Genomic DNA, 20,629 nt, shown 5'->3' on the forward strand with positions numbered 1-20,629 from the left:
TTCATATGAAATGAAGCAATGCTTCTGTATAATTGCTGCAGTTCAATACTTTATAACTATTAGATTTTCCATAGCTAGGGAATAGAAGTTACGTTAATTCTGTTATTTCAGAGAAGATAAATTACCTATAAATTGTTGCTCAAATAAAAATAGAAAGCTTCTTTTGCATAAGCAAGCTTGGATTCTTCACCAAAAAAATAACCATGGGGAATATATTGCTGAACTATCTTGTACATTCTTATATTTTTTTAATCATTTATCAAGCTGAATTTGGTACTGAGCTTTGACTTGTGTGCATGACAATATATGTAAAGGGTAGAGGATAATTAAGAGAACGCAAGAAAGCATTTTTAATTATTTATCTGCTGAAAAGATGGATATACATTGTCTTTCTCCAGTGCTTGCTTTTTCAATTACTTGTGAGGCTACTTTCAGGTCTTATTTTTTCACTATCAACTAATTCCTATCAGCCCATTAATTGTATAATTATTTCTTGCTGCAGTAAACTTCTTTTGTAGCATAATGCACTAATAAAGTAATTATGTGTCATATGTGTCTTCTAGGAGCATTTATTCCTGGAGTTCCTGTACAGCCAGTGGTTTTACGTTATCCAAACAAACTGGTAAGTTCAGCTTGCAGTGTGGCTGGAAGTGCAGGGCATTTTCCTTTAAAAACGTTTACATTTGTGTAATCTTTTAAGTTTAGAAATTTGGAAATTATTGATAAATGCTTACTGGCTAAGTATGTATTCCTTAAGTTGCAAGCAATATAGAGAGTCTGAGACAGTTTAAATGTTTCTGCTTTTATTAGGTTACTCCTGAACAGTGCTCTGAAAGTTATTTGTGTTGTTACAAGAAGCACTGTACGCATGAGGCAAATGTCAATTTCTGTCCAGGATCTGTGTTGCCATGTTCTCCCTATTACTGCTGGAGAGTTTTCTTAACATCATTTACAGCTGGAAGATGCTTCTGTGCCTCCTGCCTTTGGGGATGTTAGTCCTGAATTAATAGGATTGAATAGTATAGTGTGTGGGGACCTCTGCACCTTTATAAAGTGTCTTGTCTGTGTTTTACATTCACTTGGCTAAGGAATGATAGACAATGGCTAATTCGGAGTAGTCCTTCAATATAAATCAGATTCAGGTAAAATGCGAATGATATTGTTTATTTACAATACCTGAAGTTTCATTTTGAGCCCTCTGTGGAGGGTGTGAGGAGTGTGAGAAGTAAAAATGAGACTACATTGAGCCTTAGCTGATGCATGTCACATCAGAAGATCTCTGTCTCTTTGACTAGCCCATTAATAATCCCTTGTCCTAAGGAAGGATTTTGTTTTGTCTTGGTACCTGAGTTTCTTACAAATACTTCTATCCATTGTTCTTTCTGTCTACTTACACAATGATATAACACATAAGATTGATTAAAGAAGAGAAGTACCCAAACAAAGTCGATATATATAGACCATCTCTTTACTGAGACAAGATGTGATGGCAGTCAACTAGTTTGCAGTACCAAATGCAAAAATCATCTTTGCAGACACTGTGACGAGAATAGCAGCCTGCTATGCTTACATAGTATTAAGTGCATTGTAGCAGGTTGCCTGGGACTTTGCATTACACAATTGCTTTATTTTCAGGAAAAAAGATTCTTTTAATCCAGTTGCACACTGAGATGTCCTTATTGCCTGTAGTACATAATATGCAAAGTTTGTAAACTAATATTACATGTTCCTAACACTTTATTGACAGAAATTGTGAGCTTTTAACATTGAAGTAAATCAATATAAATGCAAATGAAAATTTTCATAATTTCTTTGTGTTACTGCAAAATATCATAAAAAACCTGTAACTATTCAAATAGATATCCATTGTGAGCTGGCATGAATTTGTGTATGGGACTTTACTTTTCCCCAGTATTTTTAATTGCTGTGAAACACTTAGTTTTCAGTGCCTTTCTGTGTCATTTAACCCCTAAGGTCTACTTCCTGGAGACCTTCCTAAGATCTAAGCATTAATGAAGGGGGTGCTAATTGCCATAACTATTTGATTTTTACATTAGCTTGGGGGCTGCAGAAGAGTTTTATCAGAGTTAGAATGAGGAGAGGAAGGAGGAATATGATGTGGTACATGAAGGTGAGGTTTATTTTGGTTAGGATGCAGAGTTAGATTATTTTATTTCAGTTATTAAGCTATTCTTATCTCAATCTACATGATTTACCTTTTCTTCGTGGTTTTCCTACGCACCCTGGAGGAGGATTGAGCGAGCAAGCAACTGTATGGTACTTAGTTGCCAGCTGGGATTAAACCACAACACATGTAAGAACAACAGAGTAGGGAGAGAATATTGTTTTTCATACACTGAGACACCATTTTTAGCAAACTTTAATTGTCCCTGGCTTCCTAATTGTTGTCTTGTTTAGCTACTGCATATTATAATTTTAGGTTTAGAAAGGAACTTCTTAAGATCTTGGCTTAGCCAGTGAATTCCAGATACGCATTGTGTGCAGTCACCCCACTGCTCTTCACTTGAAGTACCTGCTCTGATCTACATTCAGAGCTCTGAGTTCCACAGTACAGATGAGAACATTCTTGGATTTGAGTGCACCTACTGTATTTGGAGGCTTTTTGAGATCCGAGCCTGGGGTGAATGTAGTAGGTGTGGGCACTCCTACATGTTTATTTCATTGTACTCTATTCAAGAACTGGGGAAAGCACTGCTGTTCTGCAGTGGACTGAAACGTAACAAAAGAGAAGGAGTAAATTCAGTTCTTTTCTAGCAAATGAATGTAGCTCTGGTTACTGTGAAGAACTCTCTATTTTATTTTTTTTATAGTCAGTGTTGCCCCCCGGATACCTGTTGTCTTGGGGCTTGTGATTATTTGTGTTAGGTGACATCTCTGGTCCTGTATCGATGTTTCTTTAGGAGTAGTATGTTAGTATTATCCATGAGCAGAAAGAAATTTTAAGGCTTAAAATATTTAGACCTGATATTCAAAATTTGCTACTGGTTATCTAATTTGGTAATATTTTGGGTATTGGATGCTTGAGAGCTATTGCCTATACTGTAATTAAAATAAATGCTCTAATGTCTTCATCATAGGTTCTACAGCAATTTGGTTTTACACTTATTTTCTTTGTTTCTTCACTTGAATTTTCTGTCAGAGTGCTGGTGATTATGAAAGGCTGTATACCTGTGTAATTATCACAGAGCCATTTTAAATATGTTTTTATGTCTCAGTGTCTTCCACAAGTAACTGCTATTTGCTAAGAGATTTGGCAGCATCTCCTGTGCAGTTTTGGTATGTCAGGGTTGACTGAACATGTAAAAACAACAGCCAATCTGCTGTTTAAAGGTTGGCATGATTCTCAGTATCTTCTTGTGTCAAATTCAAACTATATGGAAGATGGCTCTTCTCTCTGTTTCCTCCCGTGCTGAGGGGAAATAATAGGCAGGATAACATTCAAGGTCAGGTTGGATGAAGCTCTGACCAACATGATCTAGCTGAAGATGTTTCTTCTTGTTACAGGGGTGTTGGAATAGATGGCCTTTAAAAGTCCCTTCCAACCCAAGCCATTCTATAGTTTTATGTACTTCCACACAGTTCAAAGTATTACCTAGATACAGTAGTTTCAAAGTGTACTCCGAATGCTGTTGAAGTGAATGCTGTCCATAGGCATAAGCTGGTAGCAGTGATAAATATTAAAGGTAACTGGGTAAGGAAAATGCCTCTTCCCATTGTCTGCCTGCTGTTTTTATCATAAAAATATTGGATATTTTTATGAGGTAGGAGTCTGCTATAGCATAGATCTGCCTCTTGCAGACCAGAATCCTATTTTCCCCTAGAAAATTGCATTTATAACCATCATCCCTGCTGCATCCTGATGTTCTTGATGAGAACAATCATAGATGTCTGCTATGGCATTCACACTGGGAATTTTCTTGCAGGATTGCTGATAGATACATGGGTTATTTGAATTTGACTTGCCGGCTAGCCAGCACAGGGCTGGATTCTGACAATACTTATTCTCTGTTCAGTGATCAGAATACTTTTGTGGAGATTTCATTTTTCTTTATCTCCTTCTGCATTGTTGCAATTTAGAGAGCTGAGTTGGGTTTGTGTAATGCTGTGGTGTTGTTCTCTTAAGGCAGATCTAGTGTCTAGATAAATTATTAGCTGTCTACACTGGTTTCTCAGGGTTTGTAAATGAAAGTTCCTTGTGCAAAGAAACCAAACCCCATAATGTGTTTACTTGCAGTGTTATCAGAGACATCAAAATAGCCAGAAACAGTGTAACAATAAAGCTATAGACAGTAAAGTTCTAAAAGATCACTACATGGATAAGTCTTCTTTTTATGTAGGTATGTTACTTGGTATAGATAGAAAAATGGTTTGAAGAGGAAGGTCCACTAAAAATTTAAAACTTGACTTCTAACAATTATTTTCAATCAAACAAAATATGATAAAGAATTATTCTATTACATAAATCACATTTTCACCTTTTATGGATGGATTTGCTTTCTTTTATTTTTACTTATGATGGCCTTTTGCTCTAAATGGTAATTAAAACTGGAATTTGACTTGGTTTTTCATGGTCTTGGCACATGTGATCACCTGAACTCTCTAAAAGGGATTTGAATGGTAGAATAGAACTGAACTGAAATATTTTCAGTAAGTTGAAATAAATATCTTTCTGATCTAATCTTTTGGAAACCTGAATATAATGAGTCCTCTTGTCTTTCCATTAATGACTTGAACTTTTTTTTTCCAGTTAGAACAGAACTAATTTTCAGGTCTTTAGATTCTTACTTCTACACTTAAATCTTGTCTCCAAGTATTGCAGGTTTTTTCCTGTGCTATTTCTTAGTCTTAGAGTTAAAAATGTGATGACTTTTACTGTCATATTCCTTCCTGTTACCTCTTACATCTGTTATATATTCCTTTCCAGGTCTCTGACCCCTTTTTGCTATTCGCATCTAACAAATGCTTCCACTGCTGTTTGTCCTCTCCTAGTGTTTCACACAGTGTTCATTTTGGCCATGCAGAAGTGTTACTGGTCTTCCCTGAGAGTAAATTTGTAGGTTTAGATGTCTTAGAATGTACCTTTTGATTCGTGGATCAGGCAGGTGGATGTATGGTGTCTGTGTGTAAAGGCAACTGTGAAAATACTGTTTGAGGTAAGACATAAGGTCTTACCCATCCTACTGCTTCATGTCAGTTGAGCAGACTTCCTTACAGTCATCTCCACAGGACACTTCAGGAGTGTTAAAGTGTTCATATCTATTGCTGGGACATCCAAGTACACTGTAGGGACACTCTGTCAAGCAGGGTGGGCTAAGAAAATAAATACGTGTGGATTATGCATATCAAGGAACATCAGCTAAGTAAGTAACTTTCTTTTTGAAGGCTAACAGCCTTTGAAGAATACCTAGACCTTTAAATGTTTTATGAATGTAGATATTTGGTGTTTAAGACCTGTGTTACTGGATATTTCCTAGCTGTGTAAAAGATAGGCTGATTCCTAACAGGGTTAAGAACTTTTGCAAGAAGGGCATTGAAATTTCCATGAAAACATTTTAGTCCTATGTTGTCAGTTATGCTGTCTGCAGTATAAAAAGTTGAAAGCACAGTAATTAATTGTGACTGTCATACTTCTTTTCTTAGGACACGATCACATGGACATGGCAAGGGCCAGGAGCGTAAGTGGTTTATGTTTTATTGCTTGCATCATGATTGCTTTCCTCCATTACTTTTTATTTACATGACTTGCAGGCACATATAGTCAACCAATTCCTGGTTATTGGATTGTTCTTTGGGATTAATTTATATTTTATTTATTATTCCCTAATTATGATAATCCTGATTTAGAGAAATCCAGGTATAAACAGTGTACTTCTGCCACTATGATTTTGTTGGTTTGCAGAATGGATTTTAGGTTTTTATTTCAAATTTACTTTTTTTTAGCCAAGTGCCTGAAGTAAAACAACTCGTTTCTGCTCTATGTATTTTGTTGCCTGCAAATTGATTTGGTATATTACTGTATAAAATCTGTAGGGCTATTGTTTGAAATTAGTCTAGTCTCATGGAAAAAGTCAACTCAGAGAATTTGGAGATACTGTTTCCATTGTCTTGCTCAAATATAACTTTGATTTTGCAAATTCATGTAATATAAAGTATTAAATGAAGCGGTTCCTGATTGTTTAAAAAAAACTTTAAGCATTATTTTCATGCTGGAATTTGAATAGAAATTCTAAAATGTTTAGGTGAAGGTGAAAACAAGAAATTTTGAACCCTAAGTAAAGGGGAGTTGACTTCTTTTTTTAATGCTTTTTATTGTTTTAAATGTCCTACCTGAGATCCTCTATTTTAGAAGTAACAAGGAAACTATTGGGATTAGCCAAGATTCAATTAATTTAGGATTTTGTCAGTTAGTTTTGCACTTGGGAACCAAGTCGAATTAAGGCCATGACTAGATTTGGAGACTTGAGGAATTAATTGATAACTTTTAAAAGTTCGTCTTACAATTAATGTATCACATTAGAAGTAGGTGAATCCATGATAGTGTATAATGTAAATAGGCACTGTAGCATTTACTGCATGAAGGGATTTCTGTTCTCATGAGCTCCTACCTCTTCCCTTGCATTTGCACTGCAATTCACCTGAAAAAGTAACTCAGCCATAGAGGAGAAAGGCAAGTAGCTTACTTCCAGCATAGTGTCCTAACTGAGGAGTCAAGAACACATAAAAGGAGGAAGAGGGAAGAAACTTGTAGGTGTGTTGCCTCAGATCACTGTAATGTCTACAAAGCCTTTATTCTGAAGTGCTGACATCTGCTAAAAAAGTTAAATTAAATTAAATCCAAATCTGAATCTGAGGCAGCATGTGATGTTATACAAATTGACTGGGTCAGTTTAAATTACAGCTGTACTTAATTAAGATTAATTCTGCTGAGTGACCCAAAATGTATTTCTGATGTCTTAGCAAAAAATAATGTTAAGACTGATACATTTTTTTTTTCTCAGCAAATGTCTCTCTTCTGTTTTAGTGTTAGTCAAAACTTAATCTGGAAATGTTGCTGTATCCAGGAGTATTGTTTGTTCAAAGGTGCTGAAATCTATAAAGTGGATTGAAAACTTGTCACATACAAATTTACACACTTTCTTCCACTTACTGAAAGTAATGTTTTTACTAATTTGACGGTATGCAGACCAGATCAGTTGACTACCTTGAAAACAAAGAATGACTATAGTATACAACTTCAATTTTCTCTACATTAGACTTGAGTTAGATACAGGTTCTATCAGTTTTAGACTTTTATTTAAATTTAAAGTTTAATCTCTTAGGATTCCAGAGAGGTGGCAGAGAGAAAAGTTTACTTATAACTCTTTGGGGGGTCTTAATGCTCTTGGACAAGGACCTACAAACTAGAGTTTGATGTTTCCTATCAGAGCCATAAACTTCAAATCACAGATTCCACTGTTGTTCTTGATCATTTTTTTTGCTTTAGTGCGTTGGAAGTAGAGTAGGAAGGAAGGAGGGAAAATATTTTGCACCCCTGCATGAGTGTATAACAAAATGAGTAGGGTTTTGCTTCTAGAAACTGCACTTCATCTGCCTATGACGATTTTGACTAGCCCTCCCCTCACAATGATTGACTTCTGTGGCTACCTAGATACTGTATAAAAATGGGGTTACTAACGCTGCTCCCTAATTTAGGTTTACTAAATCCTTTCCTGGATTTGAACCTTAATGCTTTCCAAGGTCAAGTTGATTCCAGTTATCTTGTATCTTAGGCTAATAGAGCACACGTAGAATTTCATTAACAGACTTCTGCAGTATAATGAACTTTGATTCCAAACCGAGGTAATGATAAAATCTCACTGGTTATAATTAATCTTGCCAACTGTGTGCTGAATACAGCATTTTCCTGAAACAGACTTACTCTCTCTTTACACATTATGCATACATTATCTTTTACTGTTTGTCTTCCTGCTTTTGAGTGTTTTTTAAGATGCCAATTCAGTGTAAACTGCTTTTGTTGCACCTTATGGAATGTAATGTGTAGAAGTACTTTCAAAGACCTTTTCTGTTACTTTTATCTGAATATGATCACACCTACAAGTAGGAACGCTACTTGAAGACTTTGGAGTATAATGTACTACTGTTTCACTACATATAAATTTTTTTTTCTCCATCCTTTCCCATCTCTTGCTCCTTTTAGGTTTGAAATTCTGTGGCTTACTTTATGTCAGTTTCACAATTCTGTGGAAATCGAGGTCAGTAAAAAAAGAAACCCAGTTTATTCTGAGCAGGTTCAGAATATGTAATATTGTACTTGATTCTGCAGTAAAAGTTTGTGTTCAAACTTTGTATGTTTGTCTGTAAAAACAGGTTAAAATACCACTTATATTTTAGACAAATGGCTTCTGTATCTGAAAATGTAGTCTAAAAATAGAATAGCAAAATACAGTTTTCCCCTTGGCATAAGACTTTGCTTTCTTATTGATTTAAATTGAATAGATAAATTTCTGACTCTGTTCAAAGAGTCTTTTGTGGACAAATTTCTTGTCTTTTAACGGCCTGATTACTATTCTGAATACTGTACCAACTTTGTATGTTAGACATCCAAGTGTGTGAATGCTGGTGTACAGACTAAGGGCTGTCTTGTAGAGGAAAATCATGGGTGGTTTCTTATAGGTTGGATAGGTTATTTAATGTCTGGCTAATTTTTAATTAGGCTGCACTAGTCAGAATGTGAAATAGGAAAACAGAAAGAAAATCTATCTATATTCTTAACTTTGTTTTGAGGAAAACACTGTGTGATCCTAAGGCTGAAGACTATTGTAGTGACAATGCAAAAACTATTAAAGCCATTCCTTTTAAATTGTTGTCTTTATGTATTTTAGACAGAGTAATTACATTTTGTGGACAATTACAGTATTTGGAAAGTGTTATATAGGATATTTGACAGATGTTCTGCAATTCATTTGCCTTCTGAATAATGAAGCAGCTATTTAGCTCTGACAGATGGAACTGATGACAGGGTAAATCAGTAGGAAGAACTATTGCATATTTACATACATTGTGTTACAGTAGTGACATATAATGCATGCTAATCACAGTACTTATCATTGCTCTGTGTTTGCTTATTTATGCAATCAGTTATTCTCAAAATTAATGAACGTACAAAATACCAGCCACTGAATGTTTGTATCTGTTGTAGAAATTTGTGGTTTGTGTTATCACTTTAGTTGGATATCATCAGCTATTAATAGCATATATTAAAAAAAAATTGTTTCCCAAAATAGTGACCTGTTTTTTGCAGAAAGGCCAGGGAGTGACTGCCTTATGCAGGGATAGGACAAACCAGTTACTTGGCAGGATTTTTACTCTATCTCAGGAACATTTTTCTGCCCTAGGCAAGTAAAATGTTCTTTCACACAGAAGTGAACACTGCTGAGCTTTCTTGATTTTTGAGGCAGCAGCTGCTAGCAGATGCTGAGTTTCTGTAGCTCTTACAGATCTTGCATAATAAGTTATGATCTTTGATAGTCTTTAAAAAAAAAGCAAACTAACTAGTGGCCTTCTAAAGTACTCCATACTAGAGCAGGAGCTGGCAGAGGGTAGAGGAACAGAGCTGTTTTCAAGGCTGCTTTCAAGTATGAGGCAGAATACTTGAGATCTACTTGTTGAATCTGTTTTTGTAAGGAAGTGTGGCAGATTTAGGAATGTAGAAGAAAAACTAGTTGTTCAAAGCCGTGTTTTTCCCTTGGTCTCCAAAGTTTGTTGGTTTTTACTCCCGCTCTGTTCCATCAGCACAGAGATACTAGCAAATACCAGCCAGCCTTGATACCACAGTTACTGCTGATGATGCGATGACTCAGGGAGACATACAACAGAACAACACAACATCGGTCTGTTTTTGATTAAATAAATGATAGCTGGTAAGGTTAAACGGCCAACAATCAGGATCCAAAATTAGTCTGTGCTTCTCTGCATATAACATATGTTCTGGCATACCATATGTGTCATCCAGTATGTATATTGAGAATCAAGCATCTATGTAGGTTTTATAATAGGTTTCTGTAAATATTGGCCCATCTATCCATCCTGTACTTGGAACTGGCATGCAAGCAATGTTGTGAAGAAGAACGGAGATATGATCATCTGCACATGTAGATTGTTTTGGCTCATGTCAGTTTGTTTTGATGACCTGTCTGCTTCAGTGTTCATACATCCATCACAATCTGCAGCAGCTGAGAGTTCTTCTGGTTTTGTGAGTGCTGTTGAAATATCATGCTATTTATATCAAGTTAGGCACGGACATGTAGAGCACCTCTGAAATCTCCTCATCTTCAAACTTGTTCTGTGTTTGGATGAATGACTTGACAGCAGTTTGCAACTCAAAGAAATGGAATAGGACTTGGAAGTTGAAGGAACAGTTATTCCACCTCTGTTAACTTCACAGTCTTTGTCCTTTTGTATATTAAATCAGGCTGGTGTATCTGCTTGTAATGTAAACCTAGAAGACAGGAGTCATATGTTTGCAGTTGCAGTAGTGCATGTAAGGAAAACTAGCAAAACTCAAAATAAATTCAGGATTTGCCCATTATAAGAAAAACATCCAATGGCAACGTTAGAGTACTGCTGATCATACCATTATGTAATTGTGACAATACAGCTAACTTCGAAGTTATTGAGAAATATTTGCTGAAATTACTTCATATTTATTCCCCAGTTGTTATTTTATTTTTTTAAAGACCAGTGTGAAATTTTTTGGTTATCTGGAAAGAGCTGAACAAAAGAATGTAAAAGAAAGGTTTATGCAAGAAAATGCTAATGCTTGTAAATTATTTAAAAATTCCTAGTCTTACTTACTCTGCCTGGGTTCCATGAGATAAAAATTGAGCAGAGTCTATGTTATATGAATTTCTAGAAGTATGACATATGCTTAAGCATTTAAGAGTTGAATTATAATTTTTTCTATAGTCCCTTTGTTAATATAATTTTGTAAGTAACAACAAACTGTACACAATTTTCACCGTAATGCTATAAGAGAGATTGTTTAAAATGTTAAATATTTTTGGTATAATTCAGTTCTCTTTATGCAGTTTCTACCTGTGTATATTCCTTCAGAAGAAGAAAGAAAAAATCCAGTGTTATATGCCAATAACGTCAGACGTGTAATGGCAGAGTAAGTATCTTGTAATACAGAATAAAAATAGATAATGTGTGATTTTAATTTTAGGATGAAGAAAATATCACAAAATCAAGTTGGCATAGTTGCCTGCTTGCAATGAAGCTTGTAGTCTGCAAAACTTTTTACATAGCAGTTGCCTTCCTCTGTGAGGAGGCCAGGGAGCCACAAATACAGCAAGAACTGTAGGAGCTGGTGTGTTTGGGTTTGTGGTTTTTTGTTTTTTTTTTTGGTTGATTGGTTGTTTTTTTTTAATGTGCTTCATATAATGAGCCAGTTCTGCTTGCTCCTGTGGGTATTTAGTCTTTTGGGGGAAAGGTATGGGTGAATTTTAGGAAAGCTGATGTAACCAAATTTTGTGCTGTTGGGGTTGCATTTTAAGCTGTGACTCTTTTAATGAGGTTAAGAATTGTTTCATATATTCATTATTAGCCTGTGGTTATTTCGAACAGTAAAGTACAGGAAAGTCACTTCTGTTGGAAGAGCACTGATACAATGTAAATTAATTGAAATCAAATGTTCACGTGACAACACTTAGAACACTTATCTATAGTGTATAATAAAGACTACATTTAATACTTTTGCTCTTTTTGTTTTATTTTGGATTAACCCCTCTTATTCATTCCTTCTTTGTCCTTTCAGTAAATCCTCCATTAGTCAATAGATACTCTTTTTGGTATTTACAGCAAACGCTCAGGTCTGTGATCACTGATAACTCTTGAGAGGTGTACCAATCTTCGTAGTCCTGATTTTGAAAGAACTTGTGAAATCTGAATTTCCTTTGTGCAACTTCTCTTCCGTTTCTAAGTTACCAGTTTAAGCTAAAGGCCAGCTTGTAGATAGTAAGTGATAATTTTTCTCTGCTTTATAAGCAGAACACAGGTCTGGGAATTTTTCGTAAGGGTGTTAGGACTATAATATAACGATAGATCAATACTTGATCCATTGTACAAAAAGACCTGTACACTGGCCTCAAAGACTTTGGTTGTTAATTTAAGACAGTCAGCTGGCACTACGCTGAGTGTTGCTCTCAGACTTTGGATAGAAGGCCGTATTCTTAAACCTTCATTCTGAACTCTGCTCCAATCAGATGACAGGTATGTTATATATGTGTGTTATAAGGAGAAATTGTGAAAGCCTACGGAAGTTTACAACAACAGGCATGTTGAAAGCCTTCCCTTCTGTGTGTGCTTAGATGGTATTTTGTTTCTCCCATCTCTGAAGAATTAAGTATTTGGGGTAACAGAAGTGGGATGCAGGTCTTAAAGGGGATCAGAATGAGTGTTATCAAATACAACTTGCTTTGAGATGAAGAAGGGGCTGTAGGTGCTGTGTTGATGTGAATGGGAAAATAAATGTGATGGGATATCAAAGTCTTGAAGTTAAAATGCAGAATGAAACAGAATATTGATGCCTGGATACCATGGATAACTAGACCAATTAGCATCAACATAGTCAAAAATTATTTACTTCTGACGGCTTCCAGATGCCTCCTTCTAGTGGCAGTTCTCCAGACTTTCCCAGGTTGTTCTTGTGGCTTTTGGTACAGGAGATACCAGCTCAGCTGCTGTCAGACTGTTCTGGAGCTGTAGCAGTTGCAGCTCAAGTACCTCAAGTGCCCTTTGGTGCTAGCCTTGTATTCTGCATTGCTGAACAAATGGCATTATTGCTGCTTCATGTAGATTTGTCTAGCTTTTCTTGAAGATTAAGTCGGTGGCAGTGTCACATTTTGTTGTCAAGGGGTCAGGATCTATTTAGATGTCTGCTTTCCCCTTCTTCCCCATATTTTTCATATTTTTCTGGAGGAATAGTCTAATCCTACTGGATATTTTCCAGCATCAGAGGTGGCAGTCCCAAATAATAGTGTATTTGCGAGTCTAGAACCAGTGTTGTGGAAAGCTTACATCTTGCTTCTGATTCCAAGGGAAATTGATAGAAGTAGCTGAGTGCAGCAATAGGTACAATTTCCACTTCTGAAATTGTTTGCCCTCACAATAATTTTTTCTTGTGAACAGCTGCTATTAAGTGTTGAACAAAACATTTGATAAGAAGAATTTTGATTGATAATTTGATAAGAATTTGATAAGAACTGATTCTTATGCTGCTTGTTCTTGTTGATTCTATGAAAAACTTTTGGTTTAACCTTATTTGATTAGCTTTTCCATGGGCAGCCACAGATGCCGGTGATGAGGGTCTCTAGATAGTTCCTGTTCACTTATGCATATTAATCGAATATTTGATGGAGGAGATGCTGTCACTCTTGGAGGTTTGCTTCCTTAGGACATTAGGTTCTTGCAGGTTGGATGAATTTACTTGCCCAAAAAGTGAAATCCAAGGTGTGCCTGGCCTTTTGACTCTGTTTCGGGCCAGAAACAGGCAGCCATACATGGAGTTGGGAGGGCACAGCTGACCCCAACTGACCCAAGGGACATTCCATACCATATGTCATCAAGTTCAACATATAGACCTGGAGGATGAAGAAGGAAAGGGAGACATTCAGAGTGATGCCGATTGTCTTCCCAAGTCACGGTGATGCCTGAGGGAGCCCTCTGGCGCTCTGCTTTCCTGGGGATGGCTGATCACCTGCCTGCCCAAGGGAAGTGGTGATTGAATTCTTTATTTTGCTTTGTTTGTGTGTGCAGCTTTTGCTTTCCCAATTACACTGTCTTTATCTCAACCTGAGTTTTCTCACTTTTACCACCCAAGGGTAGTGAGCAAGGGGCTGTGTGAGGCTAAATTGCCATCTGGGGTTAAACCACAGCAACCATATTGGGGATGATCATCTCATTGATGTGACCAAAAGTCCTGCAGTCTGGGTGACCATTTTGTAAGAACCCTTTCCTGCTGCTTTTCAGGACCTCATTTCACAGACTTCTTTTCTAAAATAAACCTGCTTCATGTTTTAATTAATTCAAATGTAATATGAGCTGATCTCTTGATGAATAGTGTTTCAGTATTATGCACTGATCTGTAACCAAATTCCACAAGAACCCAGGTGATACATTTCCATTTTTTAAAGGACACTGTCATGGTAGATAATGAATTTAAGGGTCACAACTTCTACAGACCTTTCACTTGGAACTACAGCTGTTTGCTTCTGCAGTACTACCCTGGAGTGATATCTTTCAGCACTTCTCATCAGAGAGATGAGTAAGATCCAAGCCTTAGAAGCTTTACAGCATCCATAAAAATCCAAAGTTTCTTTCTAAAAGCATTTCTTACTCTCACTTGTGTGATGACCAGTATTTTGATGTCTGTGATCTTCAGCCTTTTTCTCATTGACAGATACATACTTAATAGCATTGGGCTAAAATCTTGAATCATGCAGTCCTGTTGCAGTCATGCAGCTCACAGTTTCTTCTGTTTGGGGGATTATCTCTGTCATCAGAATTGTAATTACTCATAAAGAATAGCCACTGCTGCTGAATATGCCTGTCTTCCTTTGGATCATTTGCTTATTCTGAACAAAAGCTACGTGCAGATGAAATTAATTTGCTGTTAAAAGTATGGTCCCCTACTTGTTCCTTAACAATATGCTTTGCGTTTGATTTTCGCATAGAACATATTTTGTTTGAGCGAGTCTATCTTGTTTGGTCTTTCTGACTATGTTCTGACTGCTACTCTTTGTAGTTGATGCCCATCTCATCCACAACATGCTATCAAAAAGTGCGTTTAGAGTCACTTTCACTCACAGAAAATGTTGAATGCTTTTAAATATGGCAACAGTCCAGGCAAGTTCTCTCTTTAAAATCAGTAAATAAACTGTGGTGCTGTCTTAAGCTTTAATTTACTTCATGTGTTCTTTATTGCTCTAACACAGTTCTAAAACCACCTTGCTAGTCAGGTGGTATGTAGGTAAATATTATGGTCATGTGGGTAAATATTATATTACCTCAGTTTTGTATTACTTAGGCAAAATCATGTTTTTAGTCTTCTGTGCATAATCTTATGTTGATGATAGTCAACATAGGTTGTTTTGATCTGTTGATTTAATACTTTCTACACAGTTTCTTCTATATATTTTCTAGTTAAGTGACAAACTTTCTGGCCTGTGTTGTCACTTTTTTTTTGTCTTGTCTTCAGAGGATTAAGTCATGATTTATTTGAACTATGGTAGTGTTGTAAAACTGTCAACCACTTGAGACTTTAATCCCAGCTTTCCAGAATTATTAGGAACAAATCATTTGACCTTGCCATCACAAGTATTTATTTCTAAAAATTTCATAGTGATAAAGGAAACATCTCTACCACTGTTAGAGCATTGGAAAGTACTTAATTTTCTTCATAAGATATGTCATCTTAATTGTTTCCTAGTGTAAAGTACTTATTTGCACATCACAGCTTTTTTTGGCTCTTGACAATTTTACTATCCTTCACTAGTAGTAAGTTATGTTATTTTTGGTATTTTTTTCTTATGCATTAAAAAGTCTTGTGCTTCTTAGCTGTATCAATTGCAACTTTTTATCCTTTACCTTGCTGTGTTGTTTTGCTGCATTGTAGTTTCTAATTTTTTATACCCAGTTAAAGTTAGTTATGTTTTGCGGTTTGTTTAGGCTATTTTTCCTTAAAAAAAAATTTTGTTGCCTCTTTTCATTGTGGGATTGTAGCCTTTTGCCTATTGGATAGATTCTTAAACACCTAATTTTCATTAAAGCGTTATTCTGTAAGACAATAGTTGTAATCAAAGTACTGTTTAGAGTATAGAAATTCTATTATAAAGAAAAAGTAGGTAACTCTTTCGCTCCCACTTTGCAAAAAAAAAAGCTGGTTTGTTACCTTGCTATCCCTTATCAAATATACTTGGAAGGAGTATGTCAGTTGCTCAGCTTCTATTTAGTTGGGAAAATTCATTTTGTACGTAGATAAGCCAGTGGTGGTGTAGGCAGCTAATTGTGAAAATTTGCACTGCAGGCCCTTCGTTCAAGTCTAAAGTGACCTCACCCATAATTACAGATGTAAACTGATTAGATAATTATACTCAGACCCATTGGTAGCTTATTAACATATAAACACGATTTGTTTTCCTTTAGTTTCTCTTACAGAGACTGTCTTTGAAATAGGGAGGAATATGGTTTAGATGGTACAATTTGGGGAAAAGACAGAAGCTAAAATACTGCAAATTTGTTAATTTTCTTATTGCATGGGATAGGTGTTTAAACTGAAACTTGATAGAAACTGGACGCCTTTGCTTCTTTGTTTTCCAAAACTGCAAGAACCTCAGAACCAAAGTTCTTTCAGCACTCCTGATTTGAACATTTTGTTTTTCCAATATTTGTAATGGTAAACTCAGCATTATAACTGCATGTGTGACACTGGCCTGGAGTTCTGAAGTTTCTCTTTTGGTGAGCCCGTATGGCAGGCTTCCTGTAGAAATACTAAAATGTTAATAGTCCAGTTTGCATTTTTCCAATAATTTGTTTTTCTTCCTCACTGACACAAACATTTAAAGATATATTTTCATATTTACAGTAGATGGTGAAATCGATTAAAATGCAGCGTATTAGACATGAAACTTGAAAACATCTGTCTTCCTTACATTTCCTCTGTCGAATGCTTGCCAGGATCACTTTCCACTTGTTGGAGCATGCCACAGTTAGAGCAGCAACTTACCAGTCTGACAAATGAGCATTACATTTTTGCTTTTGAAAAATTAATACTTTTTTCCAGTATGCTGATGAAGGCAAAGAATATTACAGATAGTCTTCTGTTTCCATCTTACCTTTTTTCATCTTCTACGCAGTCAAAATCAGTTTTGGTTTTTTTCTCGAAGGCTTTGATAGCATCAGTATGTGATCTCTGCCACTATATGGGATACAGTAATGCCAGTTGTTGAAGAGCAGCCTTGAGGATGTGGGTTTACAGTAGCTTACTGGTCTATCTCATTTATCTGTTGTTTTCAATGGCCAGTTAAATCTAACTTTGGAAAAGCTGCTGTGCTCTGTGCCTATGCTGTCTGATGTTTCATATGTGATTCTGCACAGCTACTGCTTGGACGCTCAGCATTCAACTTTGAAATTCAAATCTTTTTTTTTTTTGCATTTTTATGCCATCTAAGGCATTCCTGTACCATCCCTATAGGTGTTCAAGAAATGATTGGACATAGCACTTAGTTCTGTGGCCTCATTGACGAGGTGGTGATCGGTCAGAGGATGGACACAAGGATCTCAGAGGTCTTTGCCAACCTAAAGGATTTGATGCTTTATTTGGGTTTCAGGTCACATACAAAAATGGACATGAGAAATACATTGTGCACTCTGTTCATTTCTGTGAATGCTGTAGTTGTGGCAGTTGGGCAAACACAGAACAGGGTTAACTGTGCAATTTCTTGCTACATTTATTTTCTCATGGAAGAAATAAATTTTTTAAAATTAAGTAATAATTTGCAGCAGTTTGGTTTGAGCTAGATTTTTGAATGCTGACAACACAAGGAAAATCTGCCTCGTTTTTCACCCTTGAAGATTTGTGATGTGCAAATCTGCAAGACCAACAATTACAGGACCTGGTTTCAGCCAGAGGGAAGTGCAGCTGTTGGCAGCTTCTCTTTCCATCTAAAAATTAAACCATCATGAGATACTCTATTCCTGATGTGAACTTCAGACTCCTGACTAGACTTTCATTTGCTTGGAGAATGTCACAAAGTAGCAGTCTGAGAAGAAAAAAGGGACTATCTACTCTGGCCTTCCAAAACTAAATAGGTAAAAGCTCTTCAGTTTGGGAAAGGTTGAAAAAAAATAGTGGAGGATTGTTTTGAAGGTCAGCAAAATTGATGAGTGGTCTGGAAATGCATAGTAGGGGATTCCATAGCAGAAGAGATGGAAAGCACTCAACAGTAGATCAGCTGAAATTAAATGGAGTAAGTCTTTAAAACATGTACAAAATTGTGGCATTCACTACCAGATACATAAAGTGACTCCATCAGAGCTGAAATATACTGTAAAAAAAATGTGGTTAATCAGCGATTCTAAAACATAGTGGTACAGGTTCAGGAAATTCCTATACAAATGACTACTAATAATTGGTTCAGGAAATTCCTATACAAATGTCTACTAATAATTGGAGTTATTTGTCCGCTATGTTGTCTCTCTTTTTGCTCAACATCTCATAATGAAAAATACCAAATTTGATGTAATCTTAATATTTTCAGCACCTTATAAAGATTATAGCTGATTTAAAGAGCCTGTGGCGTATTCATTAGTTCACAGTTCTGCTTATTAACAACTTAAAACACTTGTAAAGTGTTTTTGTTGAAGCGGAGATTCAGAATGTCACAATATTGCCTGTACTATTTTCTCTCACTTCTCATCATATTACAGCAGGCACATTCTGGTTTGTGTTCAGCCTCTTTGCATGCCTAGTGGATTGGTATGCAGAAAATGAGAAAGTTGGTCATTCACTTTATATTATGACTGCACAAGTGTTAGATGTAGGGAGCTGTTTGGTGTAAGACATCAGGATATGATAAGTACAACTGTTGTGTGTCACAGATCGGGTTTGCAGGAAAGCTTCTGGGGTTTTGCTTCATTTGGGTTTATTATTTTGAAGTGACTTACTGACTTTGAAATTTTATGTAATATGATATCATGAAAGGTAAATAGCCAGCATTTCAGGGAAGGCAGGGAGGGAAAAAGCCTCAAGGTGTGTCAAGCCAGACATGCATGTCAGGCCATACAAATTTGCTGAACATTAAAAAGGCCAGGTTCAGGTTAACTGGCTGTGAAAGCAGAGGCAATATGAAGAGAAGAGGAAAAAAAATGCTTTTAAATAAAGATATGGGAAAAGTTGTTTTATTTCTAGTTTACTAAAAATATGGAGTTGCACTTTTGATTTTCATCACTAATTGAAATTATCTGTTTTCTTCTTTTTTTCCAGTTGAAGTAGAGAAAGGTTGCCTTGGAGATAATTTAAAATAGTTTAGTAACTGGTTCTGTAGAAAATCCTTTGAGTTGCAGTTGTACCTGAGCCTCACAGAGAGCTCTAGGATGCCAGGCTTTATTCTAAGAAACTGAAAAATTCACAAGTCTTATCACAAATAATAAAGTTTATGTGTTCTCTACCTTCAGTTTCTTCAACATTCTGAGCTGAAATCAGGGTCCTTTAAACTGGTAGCCCTATACAGCTTGTAATTTGTCTTCTGAACCAAAGAGCCCCTTGGACTCTATCTGGCCTTGGTTGATTCTGTGACTGAACTTTGCTATGAGCTAAAGTTGTTTCTTCCCTTCTCTACTTCTGATCTTTGTTATTGTGAAAGTCTGGACGTGTATACGTATGTGTGTATATATATATGTATACACACACACTGTTTAAGTCCATTTGTCTCTTTTGCTTTTTGAAGTCCAATGGCTGGAAAATTGCCAAAAGGTGAACAAGAGAAGTTGCTTTTGTCCTTCTCAGTCCTGTTTTGTGTATGTGTGACATTGAGCCTACATGCAGGTATTAGTAGTGTTGGGCATTTATTTGTACTGGCCCAATACCGTGCCTTTTATTAGAGCTGCACAAAGCTATAAAAAGATGAAGGTTGTCTTTCCTGCTGGTGGTTTGGCTAAGTCTGAGGTGATCCCTGCTTTTGTTTGGAATTTGTTCTGGATCTTAAGTTTTGGTTGCTTGTTGATTATTTGTTTTGGGTTTTTTAATTCCTCTTTGGCTAGGCTCGTTCAACATGTTCATGGACCATTATTTAGAAGTTATTTAAATCTGGCATTGGTTCTGGGATGGCAGTCAGTCAGTCTTCAACGCTCCCCCCAGGTTGAATGCCTTGATCTTTCTTAGTCATCTTTCTTTTGATGCGTTTGAAAAGCGTCATGCTTTTGATTTTAACAAGTTATTGTTTCTTGCTTTGGCTTGCCACCTTATGGTTATGTTTTAACTTGTCTCTCTTTTCTTGTTTTCCTTGAGGGAGCGGTTGTGGTTTTCGTTTGGGTTTTTTTAAAGTCTCTTCATTCTAATTGACCCCTTTAATCAGTTTGAGTCACACTAATTTTTTTTTGTCCTTTCAGAATCTTATTTGTTAAATGTTTTACTACTTCTGATCCCCTAATATGTGCAACAGAGGAACACTTTACCCTTCCAGTTTCTTTTAACTTATTTTTAACCAGCTTCCTCTTTTAGATGTAGTTGCCCTGTGCTTTAGCTGATTGCCTGTAAGTTCCTGTATTTCTCTTGCATACTATACCTACTGTGGCCTTAAGAACTGATAAATTTTGGTGTAATGTGCTTGGCTGGACAAGATCTTTGTTTATTACCATATTCTTTTATGTGTGCTGCTCTTGATAGTACTGCTTATAGCATGTCCTTGCTGACCTAGGGGTTCAGCTGTTTCACTGACAGTTCACATGGAAGGCTATAGGGATGATTGAGCACACAGACACTTCAAAAGAAGGGAATAGGAAGTAATCTCAACTGGCAGGATAGACTCTGCTTCCCTCATCTGCTCCTTTT

The 20,629-nt window shown here is 36.3% G+C and overlaps 1 protein-coding gene across 1 annotated transcript in view; it reads left to right on the plus strand.

Annotated features, from left to right (window-relative positions):
* The window catches only part of LPCAT1 (lysophosphatidylcholine acyltransferase 1), a 60,136-nt gene that overhangs the window by 22,051 nt on the left and 17,456 nt on the right, over positions 1-20,629 (plus strand). Inside the window, exons 6-9 of the mRNA XM_064659616.1 lie at positions 564-622; positions 5,662-5,696; positions 8,219-8,273; positions 11,109-11,191. Of these exons, the coding sequence (XP_064515686.1) occupies positions 564-622; positions 5,662-5,696; positions 8,219-8,273; positions 11,109-11,191 (232 nt within the window). The remainder of the gene's footprint in view (positions 1-563; positions 623-5,661; positions 5,697-8,218; positions 8,274-11,108; positions 11,192-20,629) is intronic.

The sequence above is a fragment of the Pseudopipra pipra genome, chromosome 1 (genome assembly GCF_036250125.1).
Source record: "Pseudopipra pipra isolate bDixPip1 chromosome 1, bDixPip1.hap1, whole genome shotgun sequence".
Lineage (NCBI taxonomy): Eukaryota > Metazoa > Chordata > Aves > Passeriformes > Pipridae > Pseudopipra > Pseudopipra pipra.